At 43.4% G+C, this 18,271-nt stretch overlaps 1 protein-coding gene across 1 annotated transcript in view; it reads left to right on the plus strand.

The window, feature by feature from the left end:
• The window catches only part of LOC116950280 (dynein axonemal heavy chain 10-like), an 88,211-nt gene that overhangs the window by 65,313 nt on the left and 4,627 nt on the right, over positions 1-18,271 (plus strand). The window contains 16 exon segments of the mRNA XM_076072488.1: positions 243-472; positions 2,340-2,613; positions 3,660-3,764; positions 3,925-4,079; positions 4,611-4,765; positions 5,539-5,722; positions 6,325-6,525; positions 7,735-7,944; positions 9,181-9,276; positions 9,411-9,582; positions 10,328-10,459; positions 11,715-11,926; positions 12,650-12,817; positions 12,961-13,141; positions 13,282-13,427; positions 13,743-13,902. Of these exon segments, the coding sequence (XP_075928603.1) occupies positions 243-472; positions 2,340-2,613; positions 3,660-3,764; positions 3,925-4,079; positions 4,611-4,765; positions 5,539-5,722; positions 6,325-6,525; positions 7,735-7,944; positions 9,181-9,276; positions 9,411-9,582; positions 10,328-10,459; positions 11,715-11,926; positions 12,650-12,817; positions 12,961-13,141; positions 13,282-13,427; positions 13,743-13,889 (2,768 nt within the window). The 3' untranslated portion in view covers positions 13,890-13,902.

An 18,271-nucleotide genomic window follows, 5' to 3' on the forward strand; every position in this document is an offset into this window, starting at 1 on the left:
CAATGATCATTTGGGGGGCACGTGCCACCCCACCCCACTGGCTCCGCCAGTGCGTGGACATGTAGAGCGTTAACATTGGTGTGTAAGCCAAACAAGATCTCAGAAGACCGGGAGAAATAAATAATTGTTCCTCTTTTGAAAAAGTGCAGAGCCCACCAGTGTCTCCCTCTACCACTGAGCATCACCCTACACGTGTGATTGTGCGAAGCTGAAACGAACTCGTGCACATGTTTGTGAGTCAGTGACGATGAAGGGTCTGGAAGATCAACTGCTTGGCGTGATCGTGGACTTTGAGCGGAAGGAGCTGGAGGAGCAGCGTGAGCGCCTCGTCCAGGAGACCAGCTCCAGCAAGAATCTGCTAAAGGAGCTGGAGAACTCGCTTCTCCGTGAGCTCATCACGTCCACAGGGAACATGCTGGACAACGCACAGCTAGTGCAGACGCTCGATGAGACCAAGGCCAAAGCCACCGAGGTGCACCGCATTGCTCAACTTGCTCCAACACAAAGTCATAGTCATCTGGGACAGCACTAATACAAATCATCAACATGAGGGTTTTATAACAACAACTTACATTTGCAAGTATGTAGCCAACCGCCTGTAAAATATCGATCACCTCAAGATTGCAGAATTACACAAAGAACAGAAGGGTACTGTAGTCCTCACACTGTATCACAGTTCACCTTTCCACATTTAAACTTAACTATTTTTTATTTTACCAGGTAAGGCCCACTGAGCTATACAGCTCTTTTTTAGAAGCAACCTGGCCACAAATGATAGCTCAAAGAAATGGCTTATCATGTGGAAATTTATAGCAGCCAAATATTCTAAACGCATGTTGATTATAAATGTGGAGGAAAAAACCTGAGGACCGCAGAAAAATCCACGCAACCACGGGGAGAACATGACAACTCCAAATACTGTATATAGGCGTCGCGTTCAATCTCTTACATTCAATTGCATATAGCATGTGCCTGATTGGGTGTTTTCCTGGGTGGCAGAGTGACATTGTGGCTCACAATTGGAAGGTTGTGAGTTAAATTTGTAGTGAGGAGTCGACTCAGTACATCAGCTCTTTTTTGAGTCAATAAAAAGGTCAGAAGAACAGTGGTTGTTCTAAGGAGAGGCTGATCTCCATCATAGATATGTCTAATTTACATCACTCGCTCAGGATCACCAGTAGATATGAGCACAGCATAACACTGTTAAATATTGCTAAAGCTTTGGGTTTAAACGTAATTCCCATTATCAAGATCGTGTTAACGCGATTATCCCAATACTTTACATAGCAACTAAATTATGCTTTTATCAAATACACCAAAACTAAAAAAATCAAATGTACCATGAGCCCTAACATTAACCCCTATCGACACTGAACTCTTCCACAGTCTCCTTCGTATCCTCACATTATGATTCCACCTCGCCACCTCCTTGGCACAGACAGGAGTTTGGCTCCCTCTTCGTCTGTGTCTATTGCCTCGTTTCTGTCGTCTCACACCTCGTCTCTCTCTCTTGTCTCTCTCGTGTCCTGCTCACATCTGTCGTTCATGTATTTCTCATCGTGTCTCTGCTCATGTTTTTAAACGTTTCTCAGTTATAATTTCTCTATTGTGTCGTGCTTGTTTCTCTCATGCCTCTTAGTGTCTCTCGTGTTTTATTTCTGTCTATCATGTCTCTCATGCTTTTCATATGTATCCTTAAGTGATAGGAGAGATTACAGGAGGAATGAATTCAGATGAGATAAAGGAGATTCATTGAGACAATATAGAAAAGGGTTAAGATATGAAAGAGATTCATTTAGAGCAGATATTAGATATATGGTAGAAGAGAGATACATTTATATGAGACATAAGAAATGAGAGATAATAAATATATGAGAGACATGTTAGAAGAGATGCATTTAAAAGAGAATAGGATAGAGATGCATTTTTTCGAGATAGAAGGTGTATTCAGATCAGATCGAAGAGGCAGGAAATAAATGCACTCAAGCGAGAGAGAGGAGAGGTGTATAGAGTGGAGATGGAAGGGTGACAAACGAGACATGTAGAGAGAAAAGCATGTGAATACTGTACTCACCCTGTGTTGTAGTGATTGAAGGCTTAGCTCCACTCACTACATTGACTTGATCCAAATTGATTCCGGCTATTATTTCCCTGAATCCTAAGCCACATTGAGCTTCTTTGGGTCCTACTAAATGTCATATTTTCTGGCTTTAGAATCACAATATTCCTTGTGGTCATTATGCCTTTTGCACGCGGTATCAAGTCAACTTTAAGGGTTGGCTACTTGAGCATTATCAAAGAGTGTACAGGTGCAATGTGTGATCATCACCTTGTGGCAGGTCTCCGAGAAACTGGCCCTGGCAGAGCAAACTACTGTGGACATTGACATCCTGCGCAACGGGTATCGCCCTGCTGCTCAACGTGGAGCAATTCTTTTCTTCGGCCTGTCAGAAATGGCCCTCATAAACAGGATGTACCAGTACTCGCTCTCCTCCTTCCTGAGAGTCTTCAGGTACTCTCTGCGCCACTCAATCCCAGACAGCAACCTCGGCGTGCGCCTGCAAAACATCATGGATGCGCTGACTTACAGAGTCTACAACTATGGTTGCACAGGTGCATCCCACACCATCCATGGCCTGATAGGGACTTTCATCAATTAAATTACAGTATACCTACGTTGAGACCCCCTTTGGAATTTAAATCCTCACTTCAAAAATGTGTAAAACATAGCAAATCTAGTTTGCATTATTGAGTGTGATCAGAAAATGACCTGAATTTAAAACAAGTATTCTTTACCATCCATAAATCATCTTGAATGCTAAAGATAGAGCGTATATACATTTTAAGTGGTGCAACATTGGTGCTGTGTTTCGCGCATTGTGATACAAACCTGTCTACTTGAATTTTGATTTAAAGCTTTCGTGACTGCAGGGATTCATATTCTTGGTTCTTTCGGTAAAGTCACGTGTGTTGCAGTCGAAACGTCGTGAGAATTTTATTGTTTTATATTATTTTATTGTTTCCCTTCTACGTGACTTTACTGTCTACTTGAGTTTGATTTCCAGCCATGGCAAATATTGCCAGAAAGTGATATTCAAACTTTGCATTGGCCTCCTCTTCATTAACCCGCACTGACAAACGTGGTGAAATAAGGTCAAACGACCTCCTTGACTAGCCTTCATCCAGCAGTAGATTCACAAAGGAATCTACACATGTTAATTTGTCCATGCCAGGTGTGTTAACATACTCTATTTTTAATCCACAATGTTAGGAATTATTTTTATGTTTACACAAAATCCTGTACAGATTTGCCCACTTGGTTTTAATTGAGTCTAAAATTGGTCTTGATCACTTGGGCCATTCTCATTGCTTAATGTATCATAGGCTAAACACTAACTTAAAAACATCGTAAAAATCATTTATCCTACTGCCAATCGAGTTTTCATTTAAGAGACCTTTGAAATATTGCACATTTATCATATTCTGTTGAATGCAGTGACAGTTAATTTTATTATGTCCATGTGTTTTATTATATTTTTCCAGTTTCCAAGGAGCAGCTGTGATTGCTCTACTGGCTTAGTGTTGTTTGCCATCGAATTATTTTTTTTATTTCTTAGCTGTATAAATTATGGTTTTGAAGTTTGTCAAATGTTTCACAGGGCTGTTTGAAAACCACAAGTTGCTATTCTCATTTAATATGACACTCAAGATTCAGCAGGCAGGTGGTCAGGTGCCTCAGAGAGAGTTGGATTTCTTCCTGAAAGGTACAACATTTAATTATCACCTGAGTCTGAGTTAAATTTGTGACATGTTTTTAATTGGTAAAAAACCAAGTGTAATATTACCTAAGATTAACATTTTGTGTGGTATAAATAGTGCAGAAGGAGACTCTCATAACTTTACATTATTAAATGTACCCTACAGGAAACATATCCCAGGAGAGGAGTAAAAGGCAGAAGCCATTTGATTGGATCCCTGACCAGGGCTGGGAGGACGTGGTGCAATTAGCAGAAGTGTCCCCTGAGGCTTTTTCGAATCTTCCAGGGGATATTGAGACACACGAAGTGGACTGGAAGGCTGTGAGTATAAGCTTACGCATTATCTGACAAGCTTTCCACATTAGATTTCGCTCAGTTGTTTTTGTCGGTAGCGCGGTTTGAGAAATGAGTGCATCTGAACGATACTCATTTTTCATTTCCAAGAATTGTAAATGCTGGTCTTGAAATAGTTTCTTATCACAAGCAAGTGTCACAAGCACTTTGAAGTGCATATTCATAATGTAATCAAGGATCAAGGGCATCTTCATTTTGGTGACTATAGTAATAAAGAGTTTCATGGTCAGCAAATAAGGATATGCATTTATTGATTTAGTAAGTCCTGAATGCCATGGCACTTCACAGCGTTATAATGCATAATCTTAAATGTTGTGTTGTCTGCTCTTAGGATGAAAGCCTTGCTTGTTTATTTATTTAAAGTGCTATATTTATAGCAATAGCATCTGTACAATCTGCCCTCATGATGTGAACCCAGCTTTGCACTGCATGTGCAGTTATTATGTTTGTGGCACTGTTGTGTCTAACCCTCCTATGCACGTGCCATTTGCACATCAGTGGTTTGATCTGGATGCCCCAGAACAGGCGACAATCCCTTGTGAGCATAAGAATAGCCTGACGGCGTTCCAGCGTCTGCTGCACCTACGCTGTTTCCGCGTGGACCGGATGATCCGTGCCATCACTGACTATATCACTATTACCATGGGCGAGAAGTGAGCCTACGCATGCCAAGCCACATTGCAGATACACCTAAAATCAAACTTGCATTGCAGCAACAGCATTGTTACTCATACACCAAGTATCGTCTTGGTGCAGTACTGTTTCTAAAGGTGACTTCTAGTTTATGTAACTTGGAGTAAGGTATCCTATATATTTTGATTTAAAGCTTTCGTGACTGCAGGGATTCATATTCTTGGTTCTTTCGGTAAAGTCACGTAGAAGGGAAACAATAAAATAATACAAATATACAAAATAAATATATATGTTAAATTATATGTTAAATTGATGGTTGTAGGATTTTTTTAAAATAGCATTGTAAACATCAGTGAAAGTAAATTTCCTGCTGAAACAGATGTAGTAAGTTAATTGCCTGTTTACATCAATGGATAAGTGGTAAAATCTCCAAACCACTTTTGACATCCTTCAAAGCGGTACTGATTGAATTGATTCCAGAAGGACAGAGGGCTTGTGTCAACCGCCACCAGGATTTTAACCTCAGAACCTTCCAATTACGAGCTGTGTTCTGTAATCACTGCACGACTCAGTTGGATAAGTTCTCACACGTATCTCCGTGATAACCCTGCAGCGTTATCACAAGTTCAATATTTGAACTGCCGATCTTTGGATCGAGTGGCAGTCACGCTAACCTCAAGGCACCTGCACAGAAAAATGAACTTGGGCTATTATCACAGCGTCACCAGTACATGCAGAGTTGCTTGTTACACAGAGGTGGTCGAATGTTGTCTCTTTCACGTCTGTGCTGCAGGTACGTGCAGCCACCCGTCGTCAACATGAAGAATGTTTTTGACCAGAGCAGCTCCGCGTCACCCATCATATTCATTCTGAGCCCTGGTGCTAACCCCGCCAGTGACTTGAAGAAGCTGGCAGAGCAGTTGGGCTTCACCAGGAAGCACCTGCGAATCCTTGCCATGGGCCAAGGCCAGGAGAAGGTGGTTTCCTGTTTTAGAAAGTGCAAATGATGTTTCCCTAGCCTCCCAAGAGAGAAGCATTGATGAATGGCTGGTTAATTGCATTTTTAAAAACAGAATAATAAGTGTAGTCTTTCAATGTTTTTTTTTTTGCTTGTGAGGTGAACTGGATCCTATAGAGGAGGCTATAACCCCAACATGAATATGTACGGATAGGTCAACAACCTCACTTGTACTGCCATCTGTGAGCCATCTTATAACCCTACAGTTTAGTTGTGCAAGATGACAAACATGTATCACAATGCCCAGCATATACATTACATAGTACCACCTAGATTTTTACAATTTCAGGTTACATACCATCTGAATGCAATTGCACCAGAGTCCATTACCAACAACGTCCCCCCGGGACAGCCGGTGCAGCCAGAACAACACCAACGAGTCCCAGGGAGTCCGCATGGGGCGAAGGCCCATTCACCGTTAGCATCATAAGTCTCTCATTTCGGATTAATAAAAATGTGCATGCTACATTGTGATTTTTTTAGGCGAACAATGAAATTATACGTTGTGGGTTGACATTGTACAATTGTGGGTTTGTAACTGCGTTGCTTGTGCGTACACAGGTAGCCCTAAAGTTGCTGGAGCACGCAGCAGCACGGGGCCTGTGGCTGATGCTGCAGAACTGCCACCTGTTGGTGAGGTGGCTCAGAGATCTAGAGGAGGTCCTGGGCAAGCTGCACAACCCACACCCAAACCTGCGTGTGTGGCTCACGACGGAGCCAACTCCCCTCTTCCCCATTGGCATCCTGCGGAAATCTCTCAAGGCAAAGCACACAATAGATTGGGGATAAAATACAAGCTTTAATTGGTGGAGCTACAGTGTCAGCATAAGGCAGTACATACACATCCATTGTTGTACTGTACTACTGTAATCCAATGTCTGTGCTGCCCGTCTTAACCGTACCCTCGCTCACCATTGTGGTGAAGTATGGCAAATAAACACCATTACTTATCCAGTGTGGGGAGGATCTCATCTAGAAGTGGATTGACTAAAGGGTTGTGCATGTATACACATACATGATATGCGATGTAAATTCAGATTTACAAACACAGACACAATTTCAACTGAGAGGATGGTTTCATATTAAGCAACCATTGGAAAGATGTTCTGAATCAAACCAAACATTAAACAAATTTTCAATGTTCTGATTTAAAGCTTTCGTGACTACAAGGATTCATCTTCCTAGGTTCTTTCGGTAAAGTCACGTAGAATGAGAATAAAATAATAAATTGATAAAATAAAATAACACAATAATATTCTCACGACGTTTCGGCCACAACACAAGTGGCCTTCATCAGGTGAAGGGACGAGACTGTCTGGAGGACAGCACTCCAGCGCTGGTTTCCAGACAGTCTCGTCCCTTCACCTGATGAAGGCCACTTGTGTTGTGACTTTACCGAATAGAACCAAAGAGTATGGATCCTTGCAGTTACGAAAGCTTTAAATCTAGAAATGCTTGATATACTCTATTGAAGTACAAACATTCATTACCTGCAATGGTATTGGGGCACCATGATAGAGATAAGCAAATCAGTGGCTTAAAGGAGTATTAATTTTGTTATCTGTGATAATGCTTTTCTTATTTGTGGTGTGGATAAAACGATGGTTTTAGGATACAATTCCTCTTAAGCATAAAAAAAAAACTACAACTGTTCAGACCTTTCTTCTAACCATTGCTGGTGGTGACATACCGTGTCAGTTGCTAATTTTAAGCTATGGAGGGCAAGGCTGGGTTTCGATACCAATTGCCAATATACCAGCCATGTGTTAAACACAGGTCTTGGTTATTGTAGACTACCGGCAGGGTGCTAATCATCACGCCAACACTCCCAACACATGGAACAAAACATTTGAGCATCATGCCGAACGACATGCGAGACAACACGAAAACTCATTTGATTTTTATTCAACTTTAAAAAAAATCTGTCTTGATTTATTGTGCTTCGCTGTTTTGTGCCTTAATGCGCACCAGGTCGTAACGGAGCCCCCAAGTGGCTTGAAGCTGAACCTGAGGGCGACGTACTTCAAGGTGTCGCACCAGGCACTGTCGGACTGCCCCCACCCTGACTTCCGCCATCTCGTCTTCACGCTTGCCTTCTTCCACGCCGTCGTGCAGGAGCGTCGCAAGTACGGCAAGATTGGCTGGAACGTCCCCTACAACTTCAATCGGTCTGACTTCCAGGTGACCACCATATCCCTCCCTCTAATTTTGATCCACGTCCTGGAAAAGGGATTAGGTGGATTGATACATCGCAGGACTGTGAGAGATGGTGAGAGTCTGGGGTGGCCTTTGTCCAGCAGTGGATTAATCATGGCTGATGATAATGTCTACTAGGACAGCATGGATCATACTTATGCAGTACTGGATTGAGAAGCAGGCTCTGCGAGCCCAGTACCAACCCAGGAATTACCCAGAATCAGCCCCAGAGCCCTGGCTATCAGTCCGCTATGAGCCATGACACTCCGTGGGTTCACCACCCTCTTCTTTCCAGTGCCCCCATTCCCTCGCTGTTGCCCAGGATCTCCATATAACTCACTGTACTCCTCTCCCCTATTATTAGTCTATGCACGAGGAAGAGGTCATTAGAAACATATAGTAATGATAAGGCATCCAGTTTATTATTCAGGAGTCTATGGTATAAGGTTGTTTTTGTTGAGTTTATAAGGTGTGGTTTACTTTTTGTTTGTCAACATGCGTTTTATTGCTCTTATAGTTTTAACGAATGTGCAAATATCTTTACAATGCTGTTTGTGTGTTTTACGGGTAGCACGATGGTGTGGTTGCTATGCCCATGACATATCTGACACATAACATGCCACAACAACTACGAACCCATAAACCAATTGTTACAAAATTTACTACCCCACTTACCAATACCTCTTTCCAAATCCACATACTTTTTGGAAAAATTCGCAATAAAATACCTTGAAAAAGCGTTTTTTAAGGAAATCTCTAATTAAATTCTGTGTACTGATATGATATTCGCATGTGTGTGCATGGAATACGTGCATATTGGTATTTGCGTGCCAACGTGTGCATTCATTTTCATGTTTTATTGCTTGTTTGTTGCAGAAATGTCTTTGTATGGCAAAATCCTTTTAATGGATTGCCTTGCCAGCTTGTTTAAAATATTTATGCTTTAATGTTTGCATTAGTACATAGTGCACTAGTTTGGCACAACTGTTGATTAGCCAATTTTCATATTTTATTTAAACTTGTTTTGCACCAATTTTTTGTTATAATTTGGTAAAACGTTTTGACCTTTGTCTTGTATTTTACCCCGGGCTTCCTGACATAAGGGACGTCCTGCAACATTGGGCTCACACCTGGTTATAAACAAAGGAATCTTACATTATTTTTCAAAATAAGGAGTAATGAGCATTATAAAAGCTTTAAAACACCTGTGTCTGTACATAGGTTTGCATGGAAATTCTTAACACATACCTAACCAAGGCATACCAGCGAGTTCAAGGCAAGATTCCCTGGGACAACCTCAAGTACCTGATAGGCCAGGTGGGTATTTTTATGTATTCCTTTTAAGGACATGTCCACTGATGAAACTCTATACTCGGTATGCGATTGCATTTGAATACATATCGATGGGTCATGTGCACTGTACCTTTCTAATGCTGCATGTTGTTGCACAGGTGGTGTATGGAGGCCGTGTCTTAGACAGTTTTGATCAGAGAATTCTGACCACGTACTTGGATGAGTACCTGGGAGACTTTGTCTTCGACACCTATCAGCCCTTCCATTTTTTTCACAATGAGCATGTCGACTACAAAATCCCACCCATTGGGCCCAATGACAGCTATATTGGTAAGTTGCGAACGTCAACACATTTTTTCCCCAATTTTCGAAACACCACTACAGCTGGTTTAGCACGTCGTAGTAGGCTTTCGTGACCAATATACATAATGGAGGCTTTTCGGGTTAGATTGCGTAAGCATAAATGTGTCGTTAAACCCGCCACCACCCTACACAGCCAGTTAGTAAGGTTTGTCACGTGAACAAAACTTGCCAAATCGTTACTAGTTCAGCACACCGATGTGTTGGAGAGTAAACCCACAACGTTTACAATTCAAATACTAACTGGCTGTGGCAGGTTTAATAACACAATTATATTTATGCGATCCAACCCAAAAAACCTCTATTATGGACCACTACAGCTCATTGTTTATTTTCTACGTTGTAGGGTGCCTGCTTATGTACAGATCATCAGCATAGCCAGTTTCGGTTTAACAGGCCAGAATTTGCTTATAAGACTAGTTTCAGTCTTAGGTTTAAACAAATCGTTCAGGCATATTGGTTGACGAATTAAATGTCTTATATGTGATCAAATAATCCATACCATAGACATGAGCTGAGAAACATTGAACTGGATCAGTGCCTTAGTATGGGTACCTGTTCTCTGAGAGGTTGCTTGTTACATGGTGAAAACAGAGGTGCTAGCTCGATGTCTTAACATCGATATCATCCCTCTTAAAGACATGCAGCAACCTTGGAACTTTTAACTTCGGCAAGTTTAGATTTTACAGGCCAAACCTTTTTCATTTTTTCATAGATGCAATTGAATCTATGCCTCTTGCGAACACACCAGAAGTGTTTGGGCTGCACCCAAATGCAGAGATCGGCTACTACACCCAGGCAGCATGTGACATGTGGAGGTACCTGGTGGAACTGCAACCACAAACTGGTAATCAAGGGTGTCATTGCTTTTAGTGCACGTCAGGGCAATAAATTGTGTGCACAGCCTTTGTACACGGTCAATAAAGACATCTGGGGGTGATAATCTGTCAGGGAATCATGACGCCATGTCGTTGTGTCATTTAAAATGACATGGGTGAATGTGTTTGCCTTGGAAAATAGAGATCCTAGACACTATCCCCACAACCTCTCAAACTCCTCAGGCTCCTTCCATCTCCTACCGATCAGCATTGTTATTTCGCTTAATGTATGTATGTTGAACTTCTTTGCACCATATCTAGCCAACCGTGCTAATCGGAGTTGCATTATGAAGTAAAGTATGTTATACAATTTTGTCATATAAGAGCGAATTTAAATTAACTATTGAGTTTGGTAGATACAGTACTTGTTCTGTATACAGGCAGTCCCTGCTTTTATGACAATGCTTTCCTCGAAAAACCCCGTCGTAAATCGGACCCTATTTTCCCATAGACAGTAGAAACAGAAACATCAGCTGCCGATGTGTTTTTCCTTTTATCAGCCCTATTTAACAGGGATTAATTGTAAAAATCCACAAAAAAAACGCTTGAGAATAACAAAAGCTCCACGCTAAGTCATTTGTAGGGCAGCAAGCGCAGCTTACGGGAATGCTGTCGCAAGAGGTCACACGTTTGGCGCAATGGTCCTTCGCTGACTATACGTTATGAATGAATGATGCCAAGTCCCATTGGAAACCAGACTAGCTGTTCGAATATTTTCGGAGTCATGTCACGAAGATGCGTCGTAAATCAAGATTCTGTATCGTGAATCAATCCATGGTGGCATTACATAAACGTCGTGAATGTGAATCATGGTAAATCGGTCCGTTGTAAACCGGAGACCACCTGTATTTACCTAATTGGTCTCTCTGACCACGTGACCAGTATTCACACTGGATAGCAAAGGTGTAACTGGCAGTGAAGGTGCTCATAAAAACACTGGTTTCACACAATAGGCTTTTTATATATCAATTTCTAGACAACAAAAGGCTTGCCATCATCATGCCACAGTATATGTTACATACTTAATTACGAGTGTAAATTATTATTGCACATATACATTGTACATATACCTGTCCCTGAGACTGATCATGACTATAATCCTGCTATAGTGGAAAAATGTCAAAGTAAATGATCGACTGGTGCATCTCTGCAATGTGCTCACACATTTATCATCTTGTGATTTTGATGACAACAAAAAATGGTGAACACTGTTTAAACCATTAGGAGACACGAGTGTCGGAGAAAACCGTGAGGACTTCATTGCTCAAGTGTCCGGGGACATTGAGCAAAGGCTGCCCATGAGGTTTGACCTGGGCCCCATCAGGAAGGCCCTGGGAAGTGACATCTCACCACCCACTGTAGTGCTCCTCCAGGAGCTGCAGCGCTTCAACCGTCTTGTCATCTGCATGGGCAGATCCCTCAACGAGTTGCAGCGGGTAATGGAATTTAAAAGTATCCTGGAATTTAAAAGTAATGGCATTTAAAAGTATCCTAAATAAATATATCCTTAAATAATGGTCATCAGTTAGACTTCTCCACAAATCTGGCTGTTGCCTGATGAAGCTAGTTGTAATTACTGGCAAAACATTGTAAATGTTGTGGCTTGGCTCTCCAACACACCGGTGCGCTGTACTAGTGACGAATTGGCACGTTCTGTTTACGTGACAACCCTTACTAGTTGGCTTTGTCGGGTGGTGGCGGGTTTTAACGACCCATTTATATATTTACGCGATCTAACTCAAAAAAACTCTATTTTGAATATTGGTCGTGAAAGCCTACGTGTTAAATTAAATAATGTAAAGGTTTAGCACTGTGATTACTTGCTTTGCTAACATAAGGAGTTCCTCTAGAGAGCGCTCTAGATTGCCCCAATATAAAGTTTGAGGCTTATTCTAAGCTGCCCAGACGTCTTGGAAGAAGTAGGAGTACCCACACTTTATCCGACCACACTCGATCGACTACCTGTGGTGTACTTGTTCATACTGAACAGAGGTGGGGAGGATATCAGAAACTTGCCCCATATCAACTGCTGTACTGATAGATCAAACTGGCGTGGTCTGGATCGCAAGTCGAATGTGTTAACCATCACACTGTAGTAGCATCCCTCAAATAATTATATATCAGTAAAGTACCTTTACGGTTGTTTTGTTTCATTGCAGGCACTGATTGGTGAGGTAGGCATGAGCAGTGAGCTGGATGACTTGGCCCAATCCCTGTTCAATGGAGAGATCCCAGCTATTTGGAGGAAGCTTGCTCCCAACACGCTCAAGAGCCTTGGGAACTGGATGATACACTTCAAGCGCAGACACGACCAGTACTCATCATGGGTAGGAACTTTTCATCAGTTACATAGGGAGAAAGCATGCCAACCCTACACACTACACCACTTTGTTAATAAGTAGCGTTGTTGACCGTTCCGTCATGGTTTGCACTGAACATTTATCTCAATAAATGTTTCTCTTATGAATAGATATCTGAAGGAGAGCCACATGTGATATGGCTGTCAGGGCTGCACATTCCAGAGTCTTACCTGACTGCCCTTGTCCAGACCACATGCCACAAAAATGCATGGCCACTGGACAGGTCCACCCTATACACACAAGTTACTGGTTACCGCAGAGCTGAGGAGATCACAGAACGCCGAGGGCAAGGTCAATTCACACTTTCTGTAAAATGACCATGTTATTTTTTTTATTTCTGGGACTGCAGTTTTGTTTTACTAGCACACACGTATGCCTTAACTTTTTCGTTGATTGCCCACAATTAATCCAGTTGCCTGATGTGTTTCCAGGCTACTTTGTGTCTGGCCTGTACTTGGAAGGAGCTGACTGGGACATAGAGAGACGATGCTTGGTTTGCAGTAGACCAAAAGTGCTTGTTGTGGAGCTCCCAATTATGGAAATTATTCCAACCCAGTTGCACTTACTGAAACTCCAGGTAAACTGGACAAATACAGTCATGCTAATGATCTGTCCTGTGAAAACAATTGGGTGGTGAGAGTGGCTTTGGTGCTGGTAGCTTTCATGGAGAGGACGGCATATGCTATAGAGATTTTGAAGTGGTGTATAAATGAAAACTTGATAGGCCACAATACAAGTGATGCACTGCTGTGTCTGTTGTCACAATCTTCTGTCCACCTCCTTCTCTACTCTGAAGGCCATTAGCTTACAGAAATATTTATTTTTCATTCGTAAAGCAGTGTTAATGATGATGAAGTGTCTTCAGCTGCAAATGGTGTCTCTTGTACCGCAGAACACTCTTCGAACACCCGTATACGTGACATCAATGAGACGAAACGCAATGGGAGAAGGGCTGGTATTTGAAGCCGACTTGCACACCTCCCAGCACACGTCTCACTTGATCCTGCAAGGAGTGTGCCTCACTCTCAACTCGAGCTGATGTGTCTGCCAAGGTAAACTGGATAAGAGTACTGCATACAACACAAGTTTTTCCAACATTGCTCATCATCTCCATTGCAATTCCTGAGTCAGCAAAGGAAATTTTGCATTCCTTTAACAGGAATTAGTTCGGGGCTTAGTTTCAGTGCATCCTGTCTGGGTTGGCAACCCGGAAAATATTTATTCAACCTGGCACACCAGTATGGCCGTCGCTACTACACATTTTCCTACTTGGGTCTATCAGCAACCCCGAAAATATGAGAAATTAATCCCTGAATCATTCTTTCCATGAGAGAGTGCCTATACAATACATAATGTAATAATTTTATTTAATCTTGATTTGAAGCTTTCGTGAATGCAGGAATCCATACTCTTTGGTTCTTTCGGTAAAGTCACGTCAGTAGAAAAATAATAGATCACGACGTTTCGATCACAACACAAGCAATCGTCATCAGGTGGGACAACCACAGCACGAAAAAACTGCTGAAGTAGGCGAGAGATCTGCCGTGGCACGAGGATACATAGGCCTCGGCAGTAGGGGGGGAGAGAGGAGGTGGGGGGAGAGGGGGGGCAGGGCAGAAAGTGGACCCCGAGGCAGCACTTGGAGAGATCTGAGAGATCGGCTGCAGGGGGGGAGAGAGAAGGGGGAGGAGGCAGGGCAGAAAGTGGACCCCGCAGCAGCACCCGGGTCACTGGAGTAAAGTGGACCACCGCGGCAGCACCGGAGAGATCGGCTGCAGGGGGGGAGAGAGAAGGAGGGGGGGGAGGTGGGGCAGAAAGTGGACCCCGCAGTAGCACCCGGGTCACTGGAGTACTGGATTAGAGATTGGAGAGAGATGCACAGAGAGAGAGAGAGAGAAAGACACACAGAGAGTCGGAAATACCAGCTGACATAGGCAGGTAGGATGGAAACATCACAGTCAGTTACGACTTTACCTGGTTAATAACGTCCTTCCAAAGATTGCTCAGTTTGTACCCATCTTCTCAGTTGAAGTTGTGTCTGTGTTTATATATCTTGATTGCTTCGTGAACAAATCTCTGATACATGTTGTTTCGTTTCCCCAATGTAACTGCTGCCGCAGCCACAACTCAGTTTGTAGACACCCGGGTATTGCATATCAGGAATCACATCCTTTACAGATGGGACCAAATCACGGATTTTGTGTATTGTGTTGAAACGAACCTGGATCTTGTGTATGTTTAAGATTTTGGTAACCCCTGCTATGTATGGCAAAGTGATGGTATTGGTTGGATCCTCAGATGGTTGTCTCCCCATGGCTGGGGAGACAGCTTTGTGGATTGTACGGTCAGAATATCCGTTCATCCTGAGGGCTTGGTGTACGTGCTCCAGCCCACTGGCTAGGTGATACTGGTCGGAGATGCAACGGGCCCTATGGTGTAGTGTTTTTTGATGAGGGATTTCTTCTGGGCTGGATGGTGGTGGGAGTCAGGCTTTAGATAGGCATCTGTGTGGGTGGCTTTCCTGTAGACAGTGTCCCAACGAGCAATCAGGTCTCTTCTCGATCAAAACATCCAGGAATGGTTGCTTGCCATCCTTTTCCACTTCCATTGTGAATTTGATAGATGGGTGTTTGGAATTGATGTGTCGTTGAGAAATTGGTTCAGTGCTGGCAGGCCATGTGGCCAGATGATGAACGTGTCATCTACATATCTCTTCCACAAGGAAGGACTTAGGGTGGATGTCTGGATGGCATCTGTCTCAAATTTCTCCATGAAAACATTTACTACCATTGGCGATAAGGGAGAACCCATTGGGGTACTCTCATTTTGTTTGTAGAATGTACCATTACAAGTGAAGTAAGTGCTGGTAAGGCAGTACCTGGATTAGGTCTGTTGGACTAAGTCTTCAATGATTGCAATGGTGTCAGGTACAGGTACCTTGGTGAACAGGGAGACTACATCTAAACTGACAATTAAATCATCTGGAGACAGTGAGATGTCCTTGATTAGAGAAACCAAGCGAGCTGAGTTAAGTACAGCTGAGGTGGTCTTGCCCGTGAAAGGAAGCAGGGTCTCAGACAGAAATCGGGCCAGTTTGTAGGTGGATGAGTTACTGGTGGAGACGATAGGATGGAGTGGGGTACGTTCCTTGTGGCTCTATGGAAGGCCATAAAATCTGGGTGGTCTAGCAGCCGAAGGTTTTAGAGAGCGCTGCTTGGTCGAAACGATTAGAGATGTAGAATTAGTGATGATAGTTTTTTGTAGCTAGGCGGTTGGTCGGATCTCTTGAGTTTGGTATAGCTACCATCATTAAGGTCCTGAATTTTGTTGTTGTAGTGGTTTTATCCATGATGACAGTGGCATTGCCCTTGTCAGCTGAGAGGATGACAATGTCACCTCTGTTTTTTTAATTGAGAGAGTTCAAAACGCTCGTCCTTGCTGATGTTGCTAATGTTTCTTAGCGTTTTTGAGGATAGCAGCGATTTCAGATCTAGCAACGTCTGCCGGGATGTGTCCCAAGCCTTTGAGGGCTCCGTCGACCTGGGCAATGATATCATCCACTGGGATGTGTTTAGGGGTGACTGCGAAATTCAACCCTTTAGCTAGTACCGATTTTAGGCTGTCGAAAATTAGGATGTTACTATGATTGATGACAATCTTGTTAACATCTAACTTTAGCGTGTGGCTTTGGCCTTTTTTTGACAGGTGGTTGAATTTAGTAATCAAGTTAACTTTACATTTGGTTGACATTGAAGTAGCTGAAGAAACTGTCATGTTATCTACATGGTCCCAATCAGATGTGGACATTTTATATGTTAATTCTAAGTGTGATTGTAAGTGAATCTTGTCTAAATTATCAAGTTAAAATCGGAGGAATCTTATTCTCTCTGAGATTAGAGCTTGGCTGGCCCTAAACAAGATCCGTTTAGAGTTAGGAGAAGTGACAGCAGTAGATGTGAGTGTAATGGCGATCGGTATTACCTTGGTGTTGCGGCATCTCTTCAGAAAGGTGAGAGACTCGATCAGGTGAGCCTTCTTGTCTCGCAGTCTGTTAAAAGATCTAATAGTTGTGTGGAAATCCTCCCCGTAGAGGCGGTTCAATCTTGATTTGAAACTTTTCTGGCTGCAGGAATCCATACTCTTTGGTTCTTTCGGTAAAGTCACGTAGGTAGAAAAATAATAGATCACGACGTTTCGATCGCAACACAAGCAATCGTCAGTACGCTTCTCCAATCAAACTCTGCTTCGTAGACTTGGAGAAAGCATATGACCGTGTTCCCCGCAATGGCTTGTTGGAGGTGCTGCGGGAGTATGATGTACCCTTGGCGCTTTTGTGCGCTATCCGGTCCCTCTATTCCCGGAGTGAGAGCTGTGTCCGTATTCTTGGTGTTAAACCAAAGTCGTTCACTGTGGGTGTTGGATTCCACCACGGGTGCGTCTTGTCTCCACTTCTGGTTGTGAGTTTCATGGATAGGATATCAAGGCACAGCCGAGGTATGGAGAGTATTACAGGGCCATGGAGGTGGTGTCGCTGCTTTTTGCAGATGACGTCCTCGTCAGTCTGTGATCTCTAGCATGAACTTGAATGGTTTTATGCTGGGTGTGAAGAGGCTGGAATGAAGATCAGCACCTCCGAATCTGAGGTCATGGTTCACTCCCAGGAGACGGTGGATTGTTCTCTCCAGGTGAGGGGGGAATAGCTGCCCTTAGTGGAGGAGTTAAAGTACCCCGGTGTCTCTTTCGTGCGTGATTGTAAGTGGGAGCGGGAGATCGGCTGGCAGATCGGTGCGGCGTCCGCAGTGTTGCGGGCACTATACCATTGCGTGGTAGTGAAGCGGGAGCTGAGTTCTTGAACAAAGTTCTCGGTGACAGGTCGATCTACATTCCCACCCTCACCTATGATCATGAGCTTTGGGTAATGACCGAAAGGATGATATCGCGGGTACAAGGGGCCGAAATGAGGTTTCTCCGCAGGGTTGCCGGGCTCACTCTCCGTGATCGGGTGAGGAGCTCGGTAATCCGGGAGGGCCTCAGAGTCGAGTGGCTGCTTCTCTGGATCGAGAGGAGTCAGTTGAGATGGTTCAGGTACATGGTAAAGATGCCCCCCTGACAGACTCCCCCTGGAACTCTACCAGGCACGTTCCATTGGGCATAAACTCCGGGACCAGCCCAGGACACGCTGGTGGGACTATGTCGCTCATCTGGCTTGGGAACGCCTGGGAATTACCCAGAAAGAGCTAGAGTCTGTCGCCAGGGAAAGGGAGGTCTGGACCGTCCGACTCAACATGCTGCCTCCACGACCCTTATCAGGACAAGCGGACTGAGAAACGAATGAACCATGCATTTCGGAAAGTTACATTTCTGGGAAAAGTAGACCAAATGTTTGTGCAATGTTGTGCAAACATAAAATCTGACAAAACA

Source organism: Petromyzon marinus, chromosome 38, assembly GCF_048934315.1.
Source record: "Petromyzon marinus isolate PM22_M1 ecotype Great Lakes invasive population chromosome 38, UKy_Petmar_22M1.pri1.0, whole genome shotgun sequence".
In the NCBI taxonomy this organism is placed as follows: domain Eukaryota; kingdom Metazoa; phylum Chordata; class Hyperoartia; order Petromyzontiformes; family Petromyzontidae; genus Petromyzon; species Petromyzon marinus.